General features: G+C 41.5%; 1 protein-coding gene across 2 annotated transcripts; it reads left to right on the top strand.

Annotated features, from left to right (window-relative positions):
- The first annotated feature begins 324 nt into the window (after nucleotides 1-324).
- MRPL39 (mitochondrial ribosomal protein L39) lies at nucleotides 325-10,700 on the top strand. Of its 2 annotated transcripts, none has more exons than XM_053936104.1 (10): nucleotides 325-400; nucleotides 1,879-2,085; nucleotides 2,307-2,446; nucleotides 3,085-3,184; nucleotides 4,439-4,506; nucleotides 5,782-5,894; nucleotides 7,422-7,487; nucleotides 8,699-8,852; nucleotides 9,866-9,913; nucleotides 10,564-10,700. In XM_053936104.1, the coding sequence occupies exons 1-10, from the start codon at nucleotides 358-360 to the stop codon at nucleotides 10,648-10,650; spliced, it is 1,026 nt and encodes a 341-aa protein (XP_053792079.1). In that variant the 5' UTR covers nucleotides 325-357; the 3' UTR covers nucleotides 10,651-10,700. The 2 variants fall into 2 exon arrangements, with proteins under 2 accessions (XP_053792079.1, XP_053792077.1); XM_053936102.1 differs by lacking the exon at nucleotides 325-400 and adding an exon at nucleotides 1,219-1,349.
- The last annotated feature ends 3,883 nt before the right edge of the window (nucleotides 10,701-14,583 follow it).

Below are 14,583 nucleotides of genomic sequence, written 5' to 3' on the forward strand. Positions count from 1 at the left end.
TGCAGGTGGGGTCTCAGCAGAGCGGGGCAGAGGGGCAGAATCCCCTCCCTGCCCTGCTGCCCACGGGGCTCTGGGTGCAGCCCAGCACAAGGGGGGATTTCTGAGCTCCCAGAGCACACGGCCGAGGAATGTTCAGCCTCTCACCCACCAGGATGAGATCGTCCGACGATCGCTGCGGCTCCCTTCCAACGCAGAATACATTCTGTGGCTCTGAGTTGTGGCGGGGCTGCTGAAGGTGGCGGCGACCCAGGCAGCTCCTGCCGCCCGGCGGCCGCGCGCGGAGCAGCGGTGGAACCGCGCGGCTGTGGCCGGTGTTTCCGGCGGAGCCCGGGGAGGTGGCACCGTGGCTGTGAGAGCATGGCTGGGCCGTGGGCCGCTCGCGGGCTGCGGGCCGGAGGACGTGAGTGCGGGAGGGAGCCGGGACCGCGGGAGGGAGCCGGGAGTGCGGGAGGGAGCCGGGACCGCGGGAGGGAGCCGGGAGTGCGGGAGGGAGCCGGGACCGCGGGAGGGAGCCGGGAGTGCGGGAGGGAGCCGGGAGTGCCGGAGGGAGCCGGGACCGCGGGAGGGAGCCGGGACCGCGGGAGGGAGCCGGGACCGCGGGAGGGAGCCGGGAGTGCGGGAGGGAGCCGGGAGTGCGGGAGGGAGTCGGGAGTGCGGGAGGGAGCCGGGAGTGCGGGAGGGAGCCGGGAGTGCGGGGCCGGGCCGAGCTCGGGCTCGTACTGCGGCCGTACTTTCATGGGCTGAGGTGCCCTTATTAGGCTGCGGGGGAGTTGGCCTGTCTGAGGGAAGGGCCTTTGCAGCCAGGGAGCGACATTAACTTTTGCATAGGACCAACTGTCCAGAGTAGTTAGGGTTGGAAGAGACTGCTGGAGATCGTCCAGTCCTGCCAGGGCAGGGTCACCACGAGCAGGTGACACAGGACCATGTCCAGGTGGATTTGGAATGTCTCCAGGGAGATACTCCACACCCTCCCAGGGCAGCTTATTCCAGTCCCTCTCCATTGAGAGAATTTCTTCCTCGTGTTGAAGTGAAACTTCTTGTGTTTTAGTTTATGGCCATTCTTCTCATCCTGGTCACCTGGTCACCACTGAAAGGAGTCAGGCACCAACCTCTTGGCACCTGCCTTTGAGATATTTATATGCATTAATGAGATTCCCTTTCAGTCTTCTCCTCTCCAAACTAAACAGGCCCAGCTCCCGCAGTCCCTCCTCATAAGAGAGATGCTTGAGACCCCTCATTATCCCCTTTTGTTGCCTCCTGTTGTGACTTTTTGCAGGCAGTGCAGGGGCCCAGCATGGTCACTTGCTGGAGCTGCAGAAGTGCTACCTTGTACATACTGAGACAGACAGGTGGGTGATCGGTAGTGTTGTAGAAACCAAAACCTTATAAAGAGGCTTTGAAAACTCAGCATGGGTCACAGAATGGTTGAGGTTGGAAGGGACCACAGTGGGTCATCTGGTTCAACCTCTGCTCAGGTAGGATCATCCCAGAGCACATGGCACAGGATTGCATCCAGATGGTTCTGAAATATCTCCAGTGAGGGAGACTCCACGCCCTCTCTGGGAAATCTGTTCCAGTGCTTGGTCACTGTAGAGGAAAGTTCTTCTTCATGTTTATGTGGAACTTCTGTGTGTCTGTTTCTGCCCCTTGCTTCTTGTCCCATTGCTAGGCACCATTGAGCAGAGCTTGGTCCATACTCTGACCCTTCCCTGCAGACCCTGACAGACATTGATGAAATTCCCTCTCACTCATCCCTTCTTGAGACTGAACAGGCCCAGTTCCCTCAGGCTTTCCTCATAAGAGGGATGCTCTGCTGGACTCACTTGAGGATTGCTTACTCCAGGATTCTTGCTTACTCAGTATCTCTTCTGTCACCAGGGTACATCTCCACACCAGCTTTCTCTCAGCTGACACCTGATGAGGTGGTTCGGATGCGTAATGAGCTCTTCACCAAAGAGAAAGAGAGACAATTGTCTCTTCACCCACGGATTGAGAAAATTGAAGTGAAATACACTGGAAAGTTGCACTCTGGCAGTGTGTTTGTCATGAACAAGGCTCTGTCTACGCCATACAACTGTGCCATGCGTAAGTGGTTGGACTTCTGAACTAGCCCATCATGGTGCATGTTGTGCTGCCAATTGAAATAGAAACAGTTAATTTTTGGAGGCTTATTTCACAGTTCATCCTTCCAGGTCATTTACAAATAAGAAACTTGCAGTTAGAAATGCAGCAGTCTAAACTGCTGATCTTGGAAAAATATGGTTAATAACTAACTAATACTTTAGGGGTTTTTTTACTGTCTTTAGATTTAAGTGAATGGCATTGCAAGAACTCTGTTCTGGCTGTTGTGGATGGTGAAATCTGGGACATGTACAGACCCCTGACCAAATCATGTGAAATTCAGTTCCTTACCTTCAAAGATGAAGATCCAGAGGAAGTAAACAAGGTAAGTTATTCTCCTGTTCCATTGTAGGTGACCCTGGTTCTCTGTACCTTGTCTTGCAGGTGGCCCTAATTATGACCATTTGATTCTGTGTGCACCTTTCAGTTCCATACCTGTCTGCTTTCTTGAACTTTGTTGTCATTAAAGTTCAGACATTTTTAATGTCTTTTTAATGGTGCACCATGGCTATCATTAGCTGGACTAGTGTGTGGGCTAGGAGAATTGTTGGCTTTCCTTTCAACTGTTGTATTATTCTGTGATTTCAGATTTAAATATCTCCAGGGTTACATCTGGCTTGCATTCTAAGTGCAGTTTTGATTTTTTTTGTTTGATTCTGTTTGGAGAATCATCTCTGAATAGAAGTTTAAATACTAAAGAATGTAATCATAGAATCATGGAAAAGCTTGTGTTGGAAGGGACATTAGAAGCTCATCCAGTTCCACCCCCTGCCATGGGCAGGGATGCTTTCCACTAGACCAGGTCGCTCATACCCTTTCCAGTCTGGCCTTGAACACTTCCAGGGGTGGAATGCTTGGGTTGGCAGCTAGGTTTGTGCATCATCCAATTAAGTTTTGGGGGATTTTTTTTTTGAATAATTAGCTTCTAGGCATTAAATTCCTGTTCTGAAATTCTCTTTGCAGGCATATTGGCGTTCCTGTGCCATGATCATGGCGTGTGTGCTAAAGCGGGCATTCAAGGATGAATACTCAGTCAAGCTAGTTAAAGCTCCAGAAGTGCCAGGTGATAAAAGTGTTTTATATTGATTGTCTTTTGCTGCTTCTCAAGCGAGTGTTTAATAACCAAACTTAGAAAAAAATTATTTCCAGTGATTGATGGTACTTAGCATTGATATGTGTATTACATGCTGTTGTAGTTGCCTTTAATTTATAATAACCACACTAAAAACAATTTTGTTATCAATGTTCAGAAAATAGGTCTGTGTGGCCACTGGGTTTCAGACCAGTTAGGATTTCATAGCTGAAATTAGTAACTAAACCTCTGTATTGTGAAGTGACATGAGCAAGGTTTCTAGATGTGATGTGACATGTTTCTGTGGAATTTGCTTTAATAACTGCATAACCTTGTCCATCCCTTGAGTTTCTAAAAATGACAATGTCTACACCAAATTGGAAGATTATTGAGGTACAAACAAGCTGTGTAACAACTTCTGCTCATCCATGATCTAAGATTTAGAAAAGTGAGAAAATGCACAAGAGAAGAGGTTGTTTCAATAAAAAAACCTGCATAATTATGCATTTAATATATGAGAAGGTTGGTTGCTGGTCATGTGGAGTGCTATAACTTCTTCTCTTTTTAGCAATTTTAGCATTTGTTGTGATTGATAAGTCCAGGTAAATATTCCAGTTCTACCAGAATTTGGAATAATCTTGGATATGCTCAGCTATATCATTGTACTGCATGTATAGAAATAGTGTGATTTTACTGGGTTCATAGATTTGATTTCTAAACAGCCATAACTCAATATATACAAAATATCTAACAACGGTCAGATAAATTTGTGTTGCCTTTACCAGAAATTTGTGCCATGGATAAACAGCTCTAATATTGTCTGATTTCTCTATGCAAAAAATTTCTCTTTATAATTTAATAGCTCACATTTATTGTATGAGGCCTACAATGGAAAAACAGTGAAGTGTTTTTAAAGTGAGTGGTTTTGATTTTTTCTGTAGCGTTAGATGCAGCTTTGTGAAGCAGTTTATTTTTTCCCCTCTTTATTGGGATTCTATTATACTGACATCGCATTAAAACTCCTTTCAAATTACTTTCTCATTCAGTGAAATTAAATTAAAACAACACAAGTTCAATCTGTCATTTTATAGTATAATCAAAGCTGAAAAATTTTGTTTTATGATGAATTTCTAGAAGTAATTCTGTTTTTCTTCTAATTTATTTTGTTGTAAGAATATAGTATGATTGTAAAATGCATACTTTGTTACCAACATGAATATTTTTATCTTTGGAATGGAACTGCAGTGATCTCTGGAGCTTTCTGTTGTGATGTAGTTTTGGACAATAAACTGGATGACTGGAAACCAACAAATGTAAGCACTTTCTAGGTTTAAACCCAAAAAGTTCTACAGCTTGTGTCCTTATCCAGTTGTTCTTTTTTAATAGGAGAGAAGAGACAGAGCTTTTTTTCCCTTTTTGTTGGTGCACATTTGGAGTAGTCTCTGGGAGCTGATCTCTGCATTTATCACAGACTGGTGCTATGGCAGAGTGCTCTCACATTTCTTTTCAGACAAAAATGAACCTTGTGCTGTCTTCCACATGCTTTCAGGCTTTAGGTCTGTGGAGCTAGAGAAAATTCTAGTCTGAAGCACAAGTTCAGAAACAGTTGATGGGACCATTGGGACCTCAGTGCCATGTTTGTTACTATACAGATCTGTTCCTCCTCAGCTGCTCTTGCCTGGTAATGTAGATGCAGCCACAGTCTTTGAGTAGAGTCTCTGAAAACAAAAGTGTGTATAAGGCATATTTTCTGTTGGTTTACAGCAGAATCAGTTTGTTGTTGAATAAAATCTGTGAGCACATTCAGCTGCAGCTCTCCTTAATAGCTTGCTTATGTTTCATGCTCTGCAGTAAATCTAATAATCTGAATACTCTAAATCTCAGAACCATTTGTGATCACAAATGTTTTGCCCATTTGGTGTCCATTCTTGTTCTTGTGCCCAAAAACCAGCAGAGGGGTCTATGGCTAGCAAAGCAATATTGGTACAATGCAGAATTTCTCTTCAATATGATCTTGTAGGTGAAGTAATTTAGTTAGAAATATTTTCTACATGACATTTTAAATGTAATTCCACCTCATAACAATTTCTTACTTACGAGTAAATCTGAATTACGCAGAACCTCAGATTTTGGTCCAAGGTGACAAATTTTTATTTATTAAATATTCAGTATCTTTTTTTTCACTTTGATCTATCATAATAGAGCTTACTTATAAGTGAAGACACCACTCTGGGAAACAAGATTTATAGATGAGTATTCAACAGTAGCAAGACTGTGTATGTAGTACCATGTAGGGAAAACCTACTGTTAAACTGCCTACATGGGCAGTTTAATTAATATATATTGTTTTTGATGGAAGAATGCCCATTTCTCATTGAAATGACTGGGCATTGAATATGTCCATTAAAACAGTGATTATCTATAGTGCTCTTATGATAATAGTAAGACACTCCTGCAGTAAAATTGCTATATTTAGGGTTTATAGTAGATGATCTTTGTTGCTTTGACTAATATTTAGTGTTTGCTCTGCTTTACCTGTTCACTACAGCTATGAAAAGGTGGTTACAGTTTTTATGTTCTTTTATTAGGACAACTTCTGTTCTCTTACAAGGGATGCCAAAAAGCTAATCCATCAAGACCTGCCCTTTGAAACACTGCATGTTGAAGCAAAAGTAGCACGTGAAATGTTTCAGCATAATATGTGAGTGTCTGAATTTGCCTTTCTTTCAGAGAGGCAATTAGAAATCAAGTAAAATCTCTGCTTGATTTTATAAATCTAAAATAAGATGTGACAGGTGAAGTAAGAAGGTACTTCTCCCACTGCTCTGAATGAGCCTGCCTCATTCTCCTTCCACCAACTTACTCACACCAACTTACTTAGTTCTTACTGTTCTCTTCAGAGGCCAACACCAGGCACCGTTACTGGATGTAGTTTTGTGACAAACTGGAAGACTGAGACTTCTTTTGTTCACTAGTGAGCTTCAAGATTCCACTACTATTAAACTGAAATTCTGATGGTTAGCCTTGATATGGTGGCCTTTTGTGAAAGGCTTCCATACTTAAAGAAATTAATATTTTTCATGTCCTGGTATCTTGAAATGAAGATTTAATGAAATGCAGTTTTTGAACTGTGTAGGGGAGAATGGGTAAAATACTTTGGTCTGTGCTATAAAAAAAGGTTTGTTCAAAACCTCCTGTCTTCTTTGCTGAAAAAAATACCTCAGCCATGTTTCTGGTCCACCGCTTTTTGGCAGTTGGAGAGATATAGGGGGAAAATGAGAAATAATTTATCATTTTGTGAACCAAAATTAAACTAAAATAAAGCTAAAGTTTCAAAATAGCAAATTTTTTAGCTTAATGCTGAAGTTCATTTTAATGTGACATATGGATCATTGTCTCCACTTTGTTGGCTGCATTGACAGCAGGTGGGAGCTGACTTTTGATGGTACCTTTAGATATTGTGTATAGAAAGCACAGAGAACATTTTCCTGTATTGCAGGCAACCAGCTGTTAAGGGCTACACATTGCATCAAATCAGTTTAGGTGATGTCATGGTGTCTTCTAGTCTTACAGGTGACCTGAAAAACTCTTATTTGTAGTAGTAGGTCCATTGTATCTTTCTGAATAAAAGTGCTGTGGGAGCATGGCCCTCCTATAAAATATGCACAGAATAGACTGGAATAGATGTTTCAGTAGGAAGGGACCTACAACAACCACCTAGTTTAGCTGCCTGGCTGATGTGGGGCTGACAAGTTGCAGCAAGTTATTAAAGGCATTGCCCAGATTCCTCTTAATCAGTGACAGGCCTGGGACATTGACCACCTCTCCAAGAAGCCTGTTCAGTGTTTGAACACTGTCTCCTAAGGAAATGTTTCCTAGTGTCTCGTTTGAACTGCCTCCCAGCACAGCATGAAACCATTCCCAAACATCCTGTTTTAGGATCCCATGTTGACTGTGCCTGATGATTGCACTATTTTTAAAGTGCCTTTCAGTAGTGCTCAGTAAAATCTCTGTAATTTTTCCATGAAGTGAGGTTAACTCACAGGTCTGTTAATGAAGCATGTCAAATATGTGTTCTCATTAGGAATTTAAACCAGTCTCAAAGCTCACATAAATATAAGCATGATTTTTAGGAATTTTAAATGAATTAAATTAGTTTCTGAAGTGTTCTTGTAAGAGCAAGGTGTTAAAGGTGAGGATTTTTAAAATAATTTTTTTTCTTGTCTAGATACAAAATGGAGATGATAGAAAGAAAAGCTGCTCAGAATATGAAAGGAATTGTGCCATTACATAGGTAAGCAAAACTGAACTCCCATTCTGTAATGATTCACTGAAACATTTGAGTATATTGCAAGTACTCTCTGCAAGTGAGAGGAGTGAGTTACTTGGGATGGTTTTAAATTTAAAGATCACTTACATTCATTAATATCTGTGGTCTGTCTTAAGTTGTCGGTGTGGTTTGTTTGCTTGGTTTTTTTAGTATAACCATTATTTTGTGATACTTCGTGATACTGCATTTCTATTTCTTGTTATGTTAAGGATGGTAAGTGCTAGAGAAGTCTTACTGTTTTCAGTGCTTTTACATGAAAACTAAGTAAATATCTAGAGCTTGACAGGCTAAATGAAATACAAACCAAATACTAGTTTGAAAACAAGAGTTAGCGTTGTATAATGGATTTTTCTTTCAGGATTGTCATGATCTTCCTAACTTGCAATCTACTGCTTTGTAGTGGTGGAGATGAGAATAGGCCAGCATCCTGGGGATACAGTGTAAGATGCAGAGTTCTTAGTCTGGAGGCAGGATAATTGCCTGTATCTCAGGCAATTCTCTGTCTTAGGCTATTGTAGGATATTTAGTTGTGTAGATGTCTAAAGAGTTCCTAATTTGTTTTTGTTCTGTCTTAAAGAGCATAATCTGTCTAAAGGAACAGATGACTTTGCAGTGGTGGTTCTTGAAATTTGTTGTGTCATTCTCTCCTTCTTTCCACTCTGATTTGCTCAATAAAGGGGAAAATGGGCTTACCTATTGCTTTCTGGGAGAGGTTCATTCTCAGAAAGAAATTCTCTGTATTTCTTTGCTGTACTATGCTGTCTCTCTTTTCTTAATTGATTTGCAGTTTTCCAAGAACTGGAAAGGGAGATAACTGTGCAGGTTGTAAACACTGTAGTGTGGAAAACAGGTGATCTTGGAGACAAATCTTTTTCTGGTGAATGACAGTTATTCCAGTTTTAGAGCCAACATGGCATCAAACTTTTTAAACCTAAGATCCTTTCCTAGACTTGAGGTTTAATTTTCTAAGTTAATTTAAGGAAATTGTGTGTCCTGTACTTTTGGTTTAGGAAACTTAAAAATGCTGAGCTGGAGATTTGTTTAGATTTGGTTTGGGGTTTGTGTGGATTTTCTTTCTGTTGATTGGAATTTGCTAATCAAAAATAAAACCTAACCTCCTTGTATTTTGCTCCAAATATATTTGGCATATAAGCTGAGTTTTTTTATCCTCCCAGGTTTGGTGACTTTGTAGATGTTAGTGAAGGTCCTCATATTCCAAGGACAAGTTTCTGTTTCCAGTATGAGATAACAGCAGCTCATAATCTTCAGACTGACCAGTCTGAATTGATAAGGAGATTCCAGGGTGTGTCCTTGCCAGTCCATTTGAAGGTAAGTAATCAATTTTGCACAGGTTTTCCTTCTTTAAATTTGAGCATTTTACCGGTGTTTCTGTCTTTGTTAGATGCTGTGTTGGTAGCTAAATGGAATTCATAGTTGAGAACTGTAGAAAGGGAGGGCCCCTCATGGTGACTGTGTTGGATATTTGGGGTTAATTTTCCTGAAACAGTTGTGGATGTGCAGTCAGAATTAGAAAAGTTTGCGTGAGAGGACCCATTATGTTATTTTTCAGTATGCAAAGTGTTGTTTCGGTTGTATAATTCTGCATAGATATTTCATTCTGCTTGCCTAAGTTGTGCATGCCAGTGTTCTTACATTTAGGCTACTGACAGTGCTTAAAAAAGCTTTGTATTTATGCTCATGATAAATATACCATTCAAAGAGTTTCATGATACCAAAGTAAAAAGTAGCAGCAACAAAAACTTTCCTAGCTCTAATGAGTCTTAAACAAAGGCTTTGCAGGACTGAAGGTGGAGGCAGGAGTCTTTTTTTCCCATTCGTGTTGACTTACTGATTTTGACCTTGTGGTCTAGCACATGTACTATTGTCTTAATTGGGGAAGTTTTCAGGGGTTCCTCAGCTCATCTCTGTGTTCCCTTCCTAAGTATAATTCCCATTTTTGCCAATTAATTCCTCAAGGATTCCACACAGTGGATGAATTATAGAACCATAAAATGGTTTAGGTTAGAAGGGACCTTAAAGTTCATACAGTTCCAATTCCCCTTCCATTGGGAGGGGCACCTTCCACTGGACCAGGTTGCTCAGAGCTCTATTCAGCCTGGCCATGAACACTTCAGGGATGGGGCATGTGGTGGGTAATTTATTCAAGTCCCCCACATGAATATGGGCAAATTGGACACCAAAATTTTACGTTGATAAAACGGAACATTTGAACTGGGCATTATTATGGTTTTGTACCAGCATTTCTATACATTTGTCAAATCTGTTCTATGATATGATTATTTTTTACCTCTTCTAACATCATTTGATGACATTTCACACAGGCTCACCACACTGTGTGGCAGAAACTGCTGGAAAGATCAAAGAGGCTGGTAAGTCTCACTAGTGGTGAAGTACAGGCTACCAAATACCAAGGTATGCTCTGATAGAGGACACTTTGAATTAGAGGTAGGTAGTATACTCAAGAACATATCTTCAGGAATGGAAATATTCACAGGTGAATGGAAATCAGAAGTCTAACTGTGTATTTATTAGAGGATGTGGTAGCACTGTTTCTGAGTTCTGTTATTAAAAAGCATTGCGCCATTTAAAAAACATACACTATTTGATTGATATGATTTGTCCAGTTAAAAAATACTTCAAGGTATATGGGACTATAAAATATTATAACCCACATATAACCAAATAACCATTATCAAGACATATTTAAACATTTAATTCTTGTAAGAATTAAAGAGCAGCTGTTGTAGAGCCTTCCGATCAATAATTTTACTTACTTGTTTGACAAGAGGCAGAAAAAAAAGTACTTAATGTCTTCTGAAACTTGTTAGCCATGGATATGGCATCTTCCCTGAACTTAGTTTGAATATTCTTGTCCTTCAGGTTGTTTAATTTTGGAGAAGATAATAGTCTTTGTAGATTGTCCTTTCTTGTTACAGTGACAGTATAAGGGGAGGATTTTCAGGATCAAGGAGAGTGAAATAATTTTAAAAAATATTACAAAATTGCTATCTTTCTGCAGGTCACTGAAGAACAATATTTGGAAGCAGCAGCACGATGTCTTGAGGCAAAAGATGGAACTGAAGAAGAAAAACCTGTATCAGTTTAAATTAAGTTGAATCTCTACATGTACATAATAAAATATGTATTTTTACATGACTTGTTTGTGCCTCTTACAAAAATGTCTTGGGCAATTGTGCTGGTTTAGGGCAAATTTGGGAGAAAACCTCCAAAAGGGGGCCCCCCAGAAAGCAAACCCACACAGTCCCTCCTCCTCAACTGGTTCGGGAAAAATTTCCTCAGAGAGAAGTGGAAAAAAACCTGTTTATTTAAACAGGCAAAGCACTCCCCAGCACAAAAAATGAACAATACCAGATGCCAAATCTCATTTGCTGCTCTGAAGAGATTACAAATTTGGAAAATATCTCTGGTGGGTGGTCGCTCTGTTATCAGTCCCTCCGGCACTGGGAAAGGCTGCTGCCCAGAGTTGGTGCTGGTAGGCCACAGAGTGCGAGCTCTCGGTGCTCCCTGGGTCCCAGTCTGGAGCAGGTTCGAACAGTTCCAAGAAAAGGGAAAGAAAACCAGTCCAGGGAAAACTCTGCCTCAGCTGGCTAAACTAACTAAAAAGCAAAGGATTGCTAAGTTTTGCCCTGTCCATGCCCAGACAACAGTCCAGCAGAATGTGGAGGAGTGAGTGCAGGCTGGTAACAAACTCTGTGCTTCTTCTCTGAGAGCCTTTGCTCTCAGAGCCAGTCTTGAAGGCACAGAATATAATATCCAGCATAAACATCACACAATTGGGGATACAAGCATTATAACCTCACCCTAGGACAGTAATTCATTTGAATTCTGTGACCTAAATTGTAGATATGTCTAGGCACAGGTATACACAAAAGGTTTCAGTCCACTTCAAAGGTTTCCTCAAAGAAAAAAAGGGCGGATGGAGGGAAGGTAATTTTTTATCTGCAATAACTTGCAAGTTGCCTCTGTCCTTACCATGACTACAGTAATTGAATGTGTCCATCCATATGTTGTTGCCTACTGCAACTGAAAGTTGAGACATAGTATCTTAAAAAGATACCCTTAAAAGTATGTAAAGGTGTAATTGCATTGCTTTACCAATACAGAAATAGTAGAATGTAAAAGCCAGAAAGTTCTTGGGGTTTAATGATTTCTTTCTGCTGCACAAGTGCTGTTAAATATAATTTTCCAGAAAAATACCAATAATTTAGTTCATTACTTGGATCCCTAGTGTACTAAGATTTATTATGCATTTTCTTTCTTTGATATTTAAATATGTTGACTTCAATTAAATTTTGCAAGGGGGTTTTGTTAGATGATGTTTTCTGACATTTTGTATTTTCATCCCTAACACATTAGAACTGTTCTCATTATACCAGATGAAATTTTTATTACTTTTGAAGTGCAAATATTTTCTCTGAATTTCATCCCAATTATTATTTTTACCATTAACTGCATCACATGGTTCTTAATCAGTTGACACCACAGTTTTGTGAGAGCAGGGTAGTAGTTCAGTAAAATATATTTAAGTATAACCCATGTCTTCTCAGGATGCCTGGAAAACAGATGGGTTTTTTTCCTCTTGATTAATGTTGCAGAGGACTGTTTATAATGGTATGAGATGCTTATATTTTTTAAATAAGATTGTTATTTGAAGTTTACCTTCAATGTACACATATGCATTTATATATTCTGTATATTTTCATGAAATTAAACTTGCTGGAGTGTAGATTGAAGTCTGTTCTGCCAATATGGGATTCAGAGGCATATTTGCAGAGAAGAACATCTGTGTTTTTTGAGGGGATTGGCTCATACGGTATTTTGAGTACTCCCTGCTTGATCTGTATTAAGTGATGGCACTGCTAGAAAAGTTCTGAACATTCCTTGAATGAGTGTGAGAATAAATGGAAGCAGTGCTCCGTTTCCCCAGCAGCCACAAAGCAGCAGGGAGATACGACTCTTGAGTTCAGGGCCATTTATTTTACCATTGACTGTTGGTGCATAAAATGCTGAAATTGTCTGCTGAGAAGGCTGTTGCAGCAGCTGAGTTAGAGTGATGCTTCCTTTCTCTTTTTGACTTAGGTTTTCTGAACTTCAGCTGAACTGCAGGGTGGTTCCAGCTGGCTGTTTGGAGCAGTGCTCAAACACATACCTGCAACTATCACCGTATACCAAACTTAAAGCTATGGGGTTATATAAAATACCAAGATGGGTATGGCAAAGCTCTGACTGAGTGTGGATTCTGGATGTTTGTGCACTCTCCTGCCTACCCTGGGGCCTGGTCCAATCTTCTCTGTTGGAAATAGTCAGAAGACACCATCATTGATCAGTTCAAAAAGAGATGAGAAAATAGATGTTATTTTCCATACTGAACACTATAGGAAACTGCAGGGATTAAGGGTGGATGGATGGGCAAAAGACACTGCAGAATTTTGCCAATTCCCCTTCTTGGCTATTTCTTTTTATTAAATTTCTGAGAGGCAATTTTTACTCAGCAATTTTTACCCAGCTAAAAGTAAGGAAGTATCTAGGAGGACACAATGCTGCAAAGTGGAAAAAGGGGAGGGCAGGGTCACTTAGGCCAATATACATGAGCAGAAGCTGATACTGGCCAGATTCTGATAAGGAATAAATAAGAATTTTTTTCATGGTGAAAGTGATGCGACACTGGAACGTGTTGTTCAGAGAACTTGTGAATACCTCAGCCTTGGAAATGTTCGAGGTCAGATTGGATGGAACTTGGTGCATCCTGATCTAGTGGAAAGTGTCCTTGCATATGGCAGGGGGGTTGGAACAGGATGATCTTTAAGGTCCCTTTGAACCCAACCCATTCCAAGATTCTATAGTGACAGGGGAAAAGGCAGGAACTGAAGCCTTCTTCCTTGTTGCACATCTCAGTGATAGCTTCATGGCTTCTCACATTCAAGTTGTTCCTCTTTCTGCATCTTGTTTGAAAGAGCTGAAACTTTTATTTTTTCCCTTTTGTTTACTGGTTTTATCCAAAAAAAGAAATCCCTATATTAAGGCTAAAACTACATGGTGTCTTAATCCTAAGAGGTGGCAGTAGGAGGGTTGAGCAGTTTCAGCTGACACATATAACCAACTGAGAAATTTTCTTCCACAGAAATATTCTGTATTTCATGTTATCATGGATTTTGGAGATAGAAAAGGCAACTGGGATATAGTGTAACTTCCTAACAGAAGGAATTAAATGTTGCATCCCGGGTTTGGGTTCAGATTAGGGGTTCTGATCTGTGTTAGCTAGCCAGTTCTGCGTACCCCCGTGCATCCCCCGCGTTTCCCCTCCCCGTGGTGGTTGGCTCCGGGTCTCTTACCATTGGATCTCAACATGCCAGTCCTGTAACCACTCCCCTGTCCACTCCAGAGAGTTCTGTGTCGGTCACCCCATTCCCGTGACCCCATTCGCCCCGGAGCCCCGTGTCCGCCCCTGCCGCGTTCCCGTTGGTCGCCGTGGTCCATGTCACCGTCACGGTGCCTGTCCCCATTGGGCAGGAGGGCTTCTGCCCCCTATATCATCCCGCGCCTCCCCGGTCCCAGCGCCATTTTTGTCCACGCAGGCGCAGGGGAGCGAACCGCGGCGTCTCCATCGCAGCTCCCCATGGCAAATAAAAGCTTTCCAGCCTCCCACGCGGACGGAGTGGACAATTCCTTCCCTCTTTGCCTCGACCCCTCGTGCGGTGACAGAGCGCGGCCAGCCCCCGTCCTGTGGCGCAGAAGGCAGAAGTGCCCGGCACTCTTGCGGCGACTCTGGTCCCTGCTGAGAAGCAGTGCCCGTTCTGGGCGCTACGGAGCTGCCCGTGACCGGGAAAAATAACGTGCCATTGCAATTAAATGCAAAGAAAGAGTTGGTTTTTTTTCTTACCAGGCAGTAAAGATCTTCCCTGGGAAATTGAACACATGCAAGTGATGAAAACAATCATCAGTAGGCATCAAGTCCTTTCATGACAGCAGCCAAAACAAGTTTCCCTTTCTATTTTAACTTCTGTCAAGGAGTAATCTT

This window comes from Vidua chalybeata, chromosome 2 (assembly GCF_026979565.1).
Source record: "Vidua chalybeata isolate OUT-0048 chromosome 2, bVidCha1 merged haplotype, whole genome shotgun sequence".
In the NCBI taxonomy this organism is placed as follows: Eukaryota; Metazoa; Chordata; class Aves; order Passeriformes; family Viduidae; genus Vidua; species Vidua chalybeata.

Coding starts and splice junctions, on each gene's coding strand:
- MRPL39 (XM_053936102.1), top strand. CDS start 1,295: ATGGTCACTTGCTGGAGCTGCAGAAGTGCTACCTTGTACATACTGAGA. Junction 1,350..1,878: donor GTACATACTGAGACAGACAG/GTGGGTGATCGG, acceptor TTCTGTCACCAG/GGTACATCTCCACACCAGCT. Junction 5,895..7,421: donor GAAATGTTTCAGCATAATAT/GTGAGTGTCTGA, acceptor TTTCTTGTCTAG/ATACAAAATGGAGATGATAG.